Source organism: Pyrus communis, chromosome 4 (assembly GCF_963583255.1).
Source record: "Pyrus communis chromosome 4, drPyrComm1.1, whole genome shotgun sequence".
Lineage (NCBI taxonomy): Eukaryota > Viridiplantae > Streptophyta > Magnoliopsida > Rosales > Rosaceae > Pyrus > Pyrus communis.
Window position 1 is genome coordinate 7,027,387 of NC_084806.1, and position 12,291 is coordinate 7,039,677.

General features: G+C 34.7%; 1 protein-coding gene across 3 annotated transcripts; it reads left to right on the forward strand.

Annotated features, from left to right (window-relative positions):
- Positions 1-7,713: 7,713 nt before the first annotated feature.
- LOC137731723 (uncharacterized) lies at positions 7,714-12,127 on the forward strand. Of its 3 annotated transcripts, none has more exons than XM_068470915.1 (8): positions 7,714-8,039; positions 8,598-8,803; positions 9,088-9,221; positions 9,423-9,519; positions 9,679-9,858; positions 9,959-10,234; positions 10,766-11,103; positions 11,707-12,127. In XM_068470915.1, the coding sequence occupies exons 2-8, from the start codon at positions 8,647-8,649 to the stop codon at positions 11,920-11,922; spliced, it is 1,398 nt and encodes a 465-aa protein (XP_068327016.1). In that variant the 5' UTR covers positions 7,714-8,039; positions 8,598-8,646; the 3' UTR covers positions 11,923-12,127. The 3 variants fall into 3 exon arrangements, with proteins under 3 accessions (XP_068327016.1, XP_068327015.1, XP_068327017.1); XM_068470914.1 differs by having other exon boundaries at positions 7,715-8,039; positions 8,593-8,803; XM_068470916.1 differs by lacking the exon at positions 9,679-9,858 and having other exon boundaries at positions 7,717-8,039; positions 8,593-8,803.
- Positions 12,128-12,291: the final 164 nt, after the last annotated feature.

The following is a 12,291-nucleotide window of genomic DNA, read 5'->3' on the forward strand; positions in this document are numbered from 1 at the left end:
TTTGTAATGTATTGTCTTTTAAATTTAACGAATTATTAGTTTATCAGATATTAAATTATCGAGATTCTACTGTATACCACTAAATAACTAGATATGTTACAGCTTTCAACCAAAGTAAAAGAGATAAACCGAATCTTGGTTTTTAAAGGTTAAATATGATTAACAATCACAACAATCACACATTGAACACATACAGGTCAAAGCCGCCATAACCACTAAACATTGTCAAATTAATTAAGCCCGAGTAGGTAAGTAATCCACATGTGGATGATACGATCTAGACTGTAAAGCCATGCATGGCTTTGGTTCAGTAGTCTAGTCATTTATTTTAACTCGAAATAATTATAATTAACCCTTTATATGACAATAAATTAGTATGAAAAGTAGATCGCGAATCCTTACTTTCACATAATTATATCTCACAAAAACTTAAAGTTGAATAACTAATTAAAGCCTCCACTTAATTAAATATCATCCATAATTATTTATTTATTTATTTGACCAAATGATATTATATACCTACATTAAAAGGGAGGGGGGTTGACTTAACCTCATAATGAGCTAGCAATAATGTGGTTCAAATTCGTTTTTGACAAAAATCGAACCTAAGACCCCCCACTTACAAGTGAAGAAAAATATCACTAGACCGTAGTACTAAGTGGCAGGTAATTAATCTTTATCTTTAATGCTTTGACTTTTTCCAAAAGAATATTTGCAAGTAAATTGTTTTCAAGAACAGATTAACATCAAAATCGTTTTCAAAACAGTTTATAGTGGAGTGAGGAAAGAGTCTTTAAAATCCATCAACTTAAAAGGAAGGCACAGCTAAGTGATGAGTTTTTTGAGTTGTGGTTGTAGCAAGTTATTGTCCCACCAACATCTGCACCATCCCATTCTTAATTTGGTGTGACTAATTATATTGCACAACAACATAGACCATATATATTTACCGAACGTGCTCATTTTGCTTGTCCTTATCAATTGCAATTGGAAACAAACCATGCACCTGGTGACATGGATGGAACTCTCACATTTATATATGGCTTATTTTTAGCTATGGTCTCTGGAACTCGATTTTTATTTCACTTTGCTCGTTGTAGCTTAAAAGTTGTCAATTTACTTTCTGAAATTCAAAATTTGTTCCACTTCACCCTCTGGAACTTGATTTTGTTCCCGTTTTGCCTCCTGAAACTTGAAAATCATCTATGTAATACTCAAAATTCGCTTCATGTACCTTAGATATGTTAATTTCTTATGTGGGTTTTGATTTGGGTGCACCATGCTAATCAATTTCTTTTTTATCTTTTTCAACTCTTCAATTTCTTTTAAACTTAATATTCTATGATTGTTGAATGTTAACTCATAATGGAGATTTATAATCAAATTTATTGCACATGTGGCATAGTCTTATTGGTTGTTGGGTCTCACATATGTTTCAGGAGGCGACCTATAAGTTTGAGGGAGTAGAGAGAGTTCACAAATCAAAGTGAAATGAAATTTGAGTTTCATGGAGTAAAAATATAACTTTTGAGCTACATGGGCAAAGTAAGATCAAAATGGAGCTTAAGGAGACGTAGCTAAAAATAAGCCATTATATATATATATATATATATATATATATATATATGTATATTGAGATTTTCAATAATATTATTAAACAAATGTATGTTGTTAATTAATCATGCATAAAAATAATGTAAAAAGTCTCTCGTCGAAAAGATGACAGAATAAAATATAACTTATATCGAGTGTTTCAATTTTCTAATTGCGCTCAAGTTTTTTGTGATAAAAAACATCATGCACATGTTTGGTTAGCATATGATTAAGTTGAGAATAACATTAACGTGTGACCAATTAGTAGTTGATCGTTGGACCTCCTCTATAAAATCTTGAGAATTACGACATCAGTTAAAATCATGCCTATGAATTTAATTATGGAAATAATGTTGTGCAAGGGAGACTACTAGTGGAATTTACAAAATTATAAAGAATATATATATATATATATATATATATGTGTGTGTGTGTGTGTGTGTGTGTGTGTGTATCTCAAATCTTAGCCCCAAAGGCATCTATTTTTGCTAATAATCAAGCCTTAATCTGCTTAATTTGTACGGATTGATTACTAAAGATTGAAAACCACTAGCTGATCACAACTAACAAGTCATTAGGCGTTTCCAAGTGGTATGCATTTAGTTGATGGATAGAGATGGATCATGAAGAGAATATTAATGTGGACCAACCCATATACCTTAAACTTGTACACAATGGCAAAGATATTTTAAGGCATGTCCTAAAGTTTAGGCTTTTTCAGATCCAAATCTTTAGCTTTTGTCCAAAGGCAAATCACTTTAACTCACCTTTGCTTCCCACATATATATTGCATATATGACTTGAAATTGCCATGTTGATGCGCCACAAGTTCAATTGGGACCCCCCATACATGTAATGTCTGTTGAAGTTCATATATTTTTCTTTTTGGTTAAGCTTCTTCTACATGTAGATATTGCTAAATTAGTTCAACGTTTAAAGGTGTTCCCAAATGTGGTTTTGAGTTATAATGACATATTTCTTACTTTCTCATTATCTTTTTAGGGTTTGAAACACAAGGTACTTATCCGCGATCTTAAGCACCACGACTTATTTTTTATATGATTTTTAGACAGTGAGAACGCCGATAAGGTCTTGAGTAGGCCTATCATATGAGGCAGCTTACTAATCACAAGATGATGGGACTCGATGTCAGAGGTTCCACCCCGTGCGAGTAACTTGCCCTATGCCACAACCATACTTTAAATACTCTCTTATTGATCCATCAATAAATGTAAATAAGCTATATAAGGCTATTGAACTCATAAGTAGGGGCATATCCACTTTGGGGCAAGGTAGGTGATCAGCTGATATTTTCAAGCTTAGAAATTCTCTGTGAAAGAGTTGGCTGCTACCCTTTAAAAATCTAAGATGGCCTTGAAAGATGCCCTTCAACTGCTCCATGAATTACATCTATGGACACTAGGCTGGGTAGTTGCTACTTTCATGCCTTTGTATGCATTACTATGGTCATCTGTCGGAGGCTCACTCGGCATACGTTAGTATATGTCAGCATTTTCGCTCAAAAACTATTGACATCAATCGATATACTCACTCGTAAATTGTTGGCCCGTATTTGCCAACAACCTTAGGCCTACTAAGACTTAGTAAAATGCCAATTTACATGTTAATTTGTCCAAAAAAATTTACGCACCACAAGCACTATTCTTACTGATTTCCTAAATAATATTTCCTAGATCTGTCACGTGTTTCAGAAGTTTACTCAACATAGTTATATTCGTCAAGTTGATTTCCACTGCTCATGTGTAAGGAATTAACTAACTAATTAAGGATATGTATATCTAAGGCAATCATCCACGCATGCGCGCATTACACCAGTAAAGTTTGAGTGTAAAGGAGCAAGTGGCTTATACTCTTAATAAATATATATATATATATATACTTGCTTGGCTATATCAGTATATTGGTTCGTTCCATAGAAGGAACTAATTAATAATTTGTGTCGAACAGATTACAGTCATGGATATTCATTAATTACGACAAGGCTTTTGTTAAGTTGTAATTAACCAAGGATTAGGAGTACCTAATGATCACTTACTTGCAATTGTATTGTAGCATTTGAGTGCGTACGTGGGGTTGTTTTTCGAGCATTAACAGAACAGAAAGACAACAATAATTGAAGAAAAAGTTCATCAATATCTGCATGCAAAATAACAAATAATACTTTATTATATCTTAGGGGAGTGCATTTTACAGTCCCCAAAATACTACCTAACACTGTAATATGGTGGTCCTAGTGTGTTAACTAATTTGGTAGGCCGACTTGGATAAATATTTAGAGATTTTTTATTCATTTGTTGTCAAACCAATCGACAATTTTGTTAGTAAGTAGCATTATCATGATGAACTGTTCATTTGTTTGATGCATGTGAATGATTATAAGATCTCCAAATTGAATGATTTTTTCACATAAAAAATTGTTATTGGCATTCCAAAATTCTTATTTTGCACTTTAAAGTTTCTATACTTAGAAAGAAAAATACACTTGTGGGAGTGTAAAACGAGATTTTTGGAGTATCAATAACAGTTTATTTTCACATATATGATCTTTAGACAATGATAAAAAGAATGAACGGTTCCTATTACGATTTCGTATGGCTAATATATATTAATCGTAAGTGTTGGGGAAGGGGGGGTGGACAAGTGGGTTTCCCGATTGGGAGAACACAATGTTTACATTATATAATTCATGTGAATTTATATAAATTAAGAGGTCATATCAAACCGTTAAGATATTAATTATATGAAATGAATATAAGTATTTTAACCAAGTCTTAAAATAAACCAAAAGTCAACATTTTATTTAGAACTTTCATGATCATGTTCACAAAATTAATACGAAAAAAAATTGTGACTAAATCCGATTTGGGCCTTAACTCTAAACTAGAGCCCAAATATGAAAGTGGGTCACCGTTTGATGGGCCCTTCATTGCATGTCGTGGTTAACACGTGGAAACACACCGATTTAATTTGAGGGTGGGTGGAGGCTGCTTCCGTGGCCCTCGCAGATGAGGTTCAACTTTCAAAATTTCGAAAAGATTCTCTCAACGAAGCACTTTATAAAACACAATTGTTCAGTCCTCCAACTTTTGAATTCCCAACAAGTCGCCCAAAATAAATACGGCTTAATTGTATTAAAACCTTTACTTATTATTCTTTCTTCTCCCTTTGGCCAATTGGTCATAAACATACAATCTGTGCTCAGTTGCTCGCAATTGATATGTATATACTCTAAACCTCTATACAGTTAATAATATTGGGACCAAATAAATTTTGTGCTCGTTTGGAAAGTACTTTTAAATGACTGAAAGCGTTGTTAGAGAACATATTTTTGGGTTCCAAAAGCACTTGAACTTGAAGTGTTTGCTGCAAGAAGTCTCAGTTATGTGTTTCTTGCAATAAGCACTAAAAGTGCTTTTTCAGAATTGACTTCAATTTTGTGGTAGGGATTGGTTTCAAACTACTTTCTGTAAAACTGCTTTTAGTCATTTAAAAATGCTTTCAAACAAGTCATTTGTAACTTTAGGAAAGTTATTGCTTAATAGTGGTATGACACCTGATCTTCAAAATTTGATGCATGTATACATGCAGTGCTCTCTTTAATACTTCTATGTAAACATGCTTGGGAAGCTAGAAACGTTATAGCTTCACCAAGATGATGTCCATGTTGAAGAGGTATTACGTACTCATAAACTCGAAGATATGGTATCAACTCTTAAAAATAAAACAATCTCAAACAATTATATTATATATATATATATATATATTAGGAGAATTGTTATTAGCATCCTCAAATCCTTATTTTAACTCCAAACTTTCTATATTTAGAAAGAGAAATACATTTGCTAGGAGTGCATAATGAGATTTTTGGAAAGCAAATCATAGTTCCCATCTTTTAGTTCATCTTTGTTTGTGACATTACATATTTTTGTATTTATTGACAATTTTTGCCATATGGATGTGAGTTCCTTTAATACGGGATCTAGAAAAAGCATAACTTATTATAACATAGAGTTTACTCTCATACATAACTGATCCAAATTGAAAGTGAATTTTTTTTTATAATGATTATCCTTTATTTTTGATACAGATACCTATTATCATTTGATAAACTTTTATAATGTTTATAAACTACGACTAAATTAATAATTGTTAAATGGTTGTGTTTGGTTAAGTTTGAGTCAAGGGTGGAGCTAGGAATTTAACTACAAGATAGCTAATTTATTGGGAGCTGGCTTCTCTGCCCTCTCACTTCTCATACACTCTCATTCTCTCTTATTTTGTGCGGTCACGGTTAAGCCACGTTAACATTTTATATTGATTTTTTTTTATAAAGATAATAAGACAAAAAGCAACAGTAATATAAAATGTTGACGTGATTTAAATGTGACCGCACAAATAGAAGGGGATGGGAGTGTATGGGAAGTGCGAGGGCAGCGAAGCCAGCTCCAATTTATTTTCCTTGTAGTGCGAGTGATTTAGGTGTTGGAGTAGACTAAATTTATGTGTTGTACGATATTAGACTTAAGTTTTTATAAGAGAGAGGATCCTCGCCGAATCCTCCAATTAGATCTGTTTATCGTATATTGTACAATCAGTTTTTGTCAGGTACTATTTATATTGAATTTGAAATAAAAAAATTTACAATAATTTCTGACCGTACGATATATGATGAACGATTTGAGGATCTCCGAAATCTTCACAAAGAGGATCTGGCGAAGATCCTCACTCTTTCCATAACATTCTTACTTTATGGATGTATGTATGTACTATAGTGTTCATTGTGAATATTTAACTCTTATTAATTCATTTATTAACAATTAATTCGTCCTTATCGCAATTAGAACGTGGGTTATCCAACAAAATCAAACCAATATTGATGGTTAAACCGTCTAAGTCTAATATCATGTGATATGAATATAACAAATTATATTATATATATACTAAAAGAGAAAATGGACTGAAACACTTTTCATTCTACAATGCGATTCCATTTTTACCCGCTTCTTTGTTGTTGTTTCAACTTTACCAATTTGCTGTCAAATGGAGAACAAGATGGTGACACGTGTGTCTTCACCGACTCAATTTCTTAGCTTCTTTCTCACTCTACTCTCACCAATTCGCTTAAATCTCTCAGCTTTGTGATCTGAAAGGCTACTACAGAAGCTTGATTTGTTCAAATCGGCAACAACTGTAGAGGTAAGCTCTCTGCTAATTAGTATATATATGTAAATAGGATTGTAAATATGTTGTACGTATATGTAAAACATAGTTGTAAATATGTGTAAATAAAGTTGTAAACCCGTAAATAGGATTGTAAATATTGTTGGACATATATGTGTAAATAAAGTTGGAAACATAGTTGTAAGTATGTGTGTATATATAGAATTGTAAACCCGCAACATTGCGCATACACTTTTGCTTGTATACTTTAAAGTTTGATGCCTACCTAGACTTTTTCATCTGGTTCTGGTCCTTATGGTTTGATTTCGTCTCTCACGTTTTGCCCGATTACCATATTTTGTATCATTTCCTTCATTAAGTGCACTAAAAATAATATTTTAAATCAATGATCCAGGTATGAGTTTATAGATTGTTAGATTATCCTTTTAGTGTTCATGAATAGTTGGTCCAACGATAATATATTTTGTTTGGTTATCAAAGTGCAAAGTAGGGAAAAACGAATATAAGATCTCAAATGAAAATGTTTTTAAGTAACTGAGTTACAATTTTAAATGATGTTAGATAGTGTCCAAATTCCAATTGAAAGATCATAGAAATACAGGGCCACGGTGGAATATCCAAAAGTCAAGGGTAAAGTTTAGAAATTCCGGAAATTGACGTACCTTTGTAAATGAAATTAAGACAAATACCTAGCAACAATATGTCTCCCTTATCGAAATTTCAGCAAGAAAAGGAAAAAAACAATCTCTCCCACCTTCACATCCCTCATTGCATTCCAAAACGAACCAACAACCTCCATCTGCACCGTCGAAACTGAAAAACCCACCACGCGTCAATCATCCAAAAGCGAGTACGCTCCACACCCACACCAGCGAGTACAAAACCTTCCTCTGTACACCTCCATAAGAAATTGCTCAACCGATCAAAAATTTTCAAACCTTTTCAAAAATATTCAGAGAAAATTTCGGTGAAAGTTATTTATCATCACATCCCTCTGTTCAGACAAAATAAAAAATTCGATCCCTTCCGACTTTTCCCTCTCTTTTCCCTTGGAGGGAAAACCCTTCCAAATCCAAAACCCCCTGCTTTTCAACGAGCAGAGCAAAATTAGGGTTTTCGCAAATGCTCAAGCTTCACTGACGGCAATCGTTCTCTCTGCTGATTCGCTGTTTGTTTACTGTTTGGTTACAGGAATAGCGGCGGCAGCTTCCGGCGTCTTGTATTCCGGTTTGATTTTAGCTCAGGTACAAATGGTGGAGTGAGAATAATTGGTTTTTGGCTTAGCTGGAGTTTGTAGCTCTGGTTTTTGTGAGGTGCATTTTTTTTAGCTGAATTTTTAGGGTTTGTTTGGTTTTGATGTTTTGCATGTTGGGTTTGTGGGGAAATTTGTGTTATTTTGCTCGTGAGAAATGAATGGAGTGAGATAATTGATTTGATTTAGGTATGTTTTGGACTTCAGTCAGTGATATTGGTTAATGGGTTTCTAGGGTTTAATCTTTACTTCGAACTGTTAGTAATTGCATAATTTTCTACTAATTCAGCATAGTTTTGGGGGTACTCTAGCTACTGATTGATTTTTCGGTTCGTGGTGAATTTTTCCCGAACCAATTGCTGCAACTAAATGTACAAAACTTAGAAAGGCTGCATTTTTCATTTACCCCAAGTTTTGAAATCTTGATTTGTTTGAATTAGAAATAGTTGATTCGCCCGTATGGAATGATTGATTCTTAAATTGGATGTTATTATGCATGTAGGATGCTTAACTGATTTCTGAAATTTGAATCCTTTCTTCTGAAGTCAAGTAGGCACACCTGCAGCTTCTCAAAGCTAAGTTGTTTAATTCAAGTCAAAATGCAAACGAAGAAAAGAAGTTCTGGAAGAACTGCTGTGCGAGAGCATGCTAGCCCCAAGGTCACAAGAGCTCAGAGGAAAGCGTATGAAAGTGTGCAAGTTGTGGAAAAGAAAGTTGCAGACCTAATTACATCTTCAGCAAGGAAGCAAAGAATAGGTAGGTTACCTTCTTACTTGTTGCACAATAACCTCGGGAAATGTTCCTCGTGCTTGCGTGGAATATATTAGTGCACGTTTACTTCTAAGTGTTGAGTGTCGACATCCCCTGGACAAATTTCTTTTGGTATAGGGTGGTAGTATACTGTTATCAATATTGGCAATTTTGAAACTTTTGCTCTTCGTTTTGTTTGTCGTCAAGATTTTATCTTTATGATTATATTCTTATGTAGAACATGTCCAATTACTGTTTCTAAAACGTCATCTTCCTACCGCAACTTTCAGGTGGCACTCATAAAAAGAACGGGGGTGCTGTTACTGCAACCAATTCGGATTTGAATTATGATTCGATGCGTGATGAGACTGCTGACACTTGTTTGGGGCATGATGCTATGAGTGATGATTGCATAGAGATTAAGGTAATTAACTAGCTATGCCATGGCCGGCTCATTTAAGTTTCCTTATAAAGTCGTGTAAGGCATTTTATGTGTTATGCTCCCACCCTATTCCCTATCTCTCTCTCCCCCCCCCCCCAAAAAAAAAAAAAAAAAAAGAAAAAGAAAGAAAAGAAACAGAACATTGCCTGAGCATTCAGTATTTAGAAATGTCTCAAATTGCAGGATTGTATAGAGGGAACTGCTGATTGCACAGCGGAAACAATATTTTCTCCTGCCTTTCAAATATCTAAACATGCCGAAGTTGAATCTGATAATGGAGGTAGATGAACAAACATTTTTATATTTTATATATGTATTTCACGTCAATGATTTTGTAATTGTTTCTCTTTCCTTCTCTATTAATGGTTAGAAAGATCTCATAAAAATGTTTTGTGGTTTTCTTAGGAATGTTGTGACCTTACAGTTCTCTTTTTCCTAGTTGATTTTGTTAACTTATTTAGAAATGGAGACCACAATTTTCATCAAGATTGTGAAATAATGTACTCAAGGGTTGATGTGCTGAATGGTCATGTTGTTCAAGAGACTTCCGAATCCATTGTTAGAGGCAAAGGGAGTTACTGTGAGAACTCGTTTTCTTCAGTAAATATAACATATCCTGGTAATACAAATGAAATGAAACAAAAATGCATGAGCAAAATAGAAGGCACAACACTATGTGGTATGTGGCACAATTAATGTGTATCCTCATTGTAATGCAGTTGTGGAGCCAGCCATCATCTCTTCTGAAGTCTCAGCCATATATCTTGCCATGAGAAATTCCAAGTTGGAATGTGTGGATGAGCATGGTCAGGAGCCCATGTCAACTGATTTATACACAGATGATGACGAGAATGAGGAAGTTGATGACTTTGATCCTTACTTCTTTATCAAGAACTTACCTGACTTGTCAGCAGTTGTTCCAACTTTTCGGCCGATGCTTTTACCTAAACAGACACGGCGTTGCCCTCCTACTAGTCTTGTTTTGGACTTGGATGGTGAGAATAATGACAAACTGTTGTATCATTTTTTTATCAACTTAGGAACGATTGGTAACTACACATCTCATTGCATTGAGCTTGATCTTTGCCTGCTTTCTTCTGCCAAAATAATCTGGATGTGTCTTCCTTTTAGCATTTTTTCTTTTGTCGTCTTTATGATGAGAGTCAAATAGAACATTTGTTGATAATGTTTCAGTCATGTGCCATTTATCTTCATTTCAATTGTTTATTGCATGATAATTGTAGCTGTATGGTAGGACGGGGACCCGTGCATGGGCATTTTCTCATTGCTGGTTCTAGTCTGATGGAAGATCTGATTTTAAATTATAGTCCAAATTTTTGCATTTGTTTTTCTTTGTAAGGAGTGCCAAATGTGTCTTTTTCTAGGACATAGGCATGCATTTTTATCTCACTGTATTGTTTAATATGATGCAACATTTAGTCCTTGATTTATCATCCCTCGTTTGTTGATGATTTGTTTGAACTATTGGTTGGACTTGCATGCTAAGACTGACTTTGATCTGGCAGAAACTTTGGTACACTCCACGCTAGAACCTTGCGATGATGCAGACTTCACTTTCCCTGTTAATTTTAACCTCCAAGAGCACACAGTATATGTCCGATGCCGTCCTCATCTCAGAGATTTTTTGGACAGAGTGTCCAGTCTTTTTGAGATCATAATATTTACAGCTAGTCAAAGTATTTATGCAGAGCAACTTCTAAATGTGCTGGACCCAAAAAGGAAGATATTTCGCCATCGTGTTTTTCGGGATTCGTGTGTTTTTGTGGAGGGGAATTACCTCAAAGATTTGTCAGTTCTTGGTCGTGATTTGGCACACACTATCATAATTGACAACTCTCCACAGGTATGCTATTCCAACCTTCCCTTCTCTGCCATTAGCAGTTATCTGTGCACTAAGCCCTTGAAGGTGATTTATTGAATTTATTGTCTCTAGGAGAATATTTTGGCATAGTTTTTGGAATGTATTTGTCTGTTCTTGGATCAGTGAGTTTCGGGATAAGCCTAATATGGTGATGAATAAAAGTGAGTTGAAAGAAGCTCCTTCTAGTCTTGGTGAAATTTATCAGCATTGTATATTTCCAGTTACTGGTCGATCTTTCTGCAGTTGTTGCTTGTAATGTACATCATTAGTCGGTTCCCTTGCCTGCTCTGAAATCAAAATCTAGTCAGTCCTTTCTAAGCTTTCGGCCAAGGCATGTTTGGATTAGTGTCAACGGGATATCTCAGATTTCATTTAATGAACATTTACGACACGGGATCGCAGACTTCATTGGATCTCTTTGTCAGGGACATCGAGTGAAATATGAAATATGAAACACGAATACAACTTTAATTTATGCCAATCTCAGGAGGAAACCCCTAGGATTATGTTTGTCCCTTATTCAATTTTATTAACTTTGTTTTTTTTCTAGATATAACATTTTTGAGTGCGTTGGCTTTGTTTCAGGCATTCGGGTTCCAAGTAGACAATGGAATACCAATCGAGAGCTGGTTTGATGATCGTTCTGATAAAGAGTTACTCTCCTTGCTTCCTTTTTTGGAGAGCCTGGTCGGAGTAGAAGATGTTCGGCCACTAATTGCAAGCAAATTCAACCTTAGGGAGAAAATTGCTGCTGCTGTTTATCCTTTTAGCTCAAACAGAGGCGATCCCTTCGAAAGGTGAGCCTACAACCAGTTTCACAGTTTGAAAGGGTGTATTTCCTGTACGTTTAGATTTTTTCCTACCAGAAACGCTGTTCTGTTTGTTATGAAGTTATGTGCTTTCATTGAGAAAGACGGGGATACAATCGGGGTGTAACATGGGTCAAAGACTCAAATACGACGCATAAAATTCTTGATAGAAAATTTGCTTACAAATAAGTTTCCTACCAATTTAATGGTCTTATAAAGTGTTAGGAAGTGGAAGACTGTTTGCTCTTTTTATTGATTGTTAAATTTTTATTTACGAAGTGCCACTTCAGTTTTGCTGTATATAACACATTTAAACCCGATTATTTTCGGAAAATCTACGCAATACCCGAGTTCAGATGGC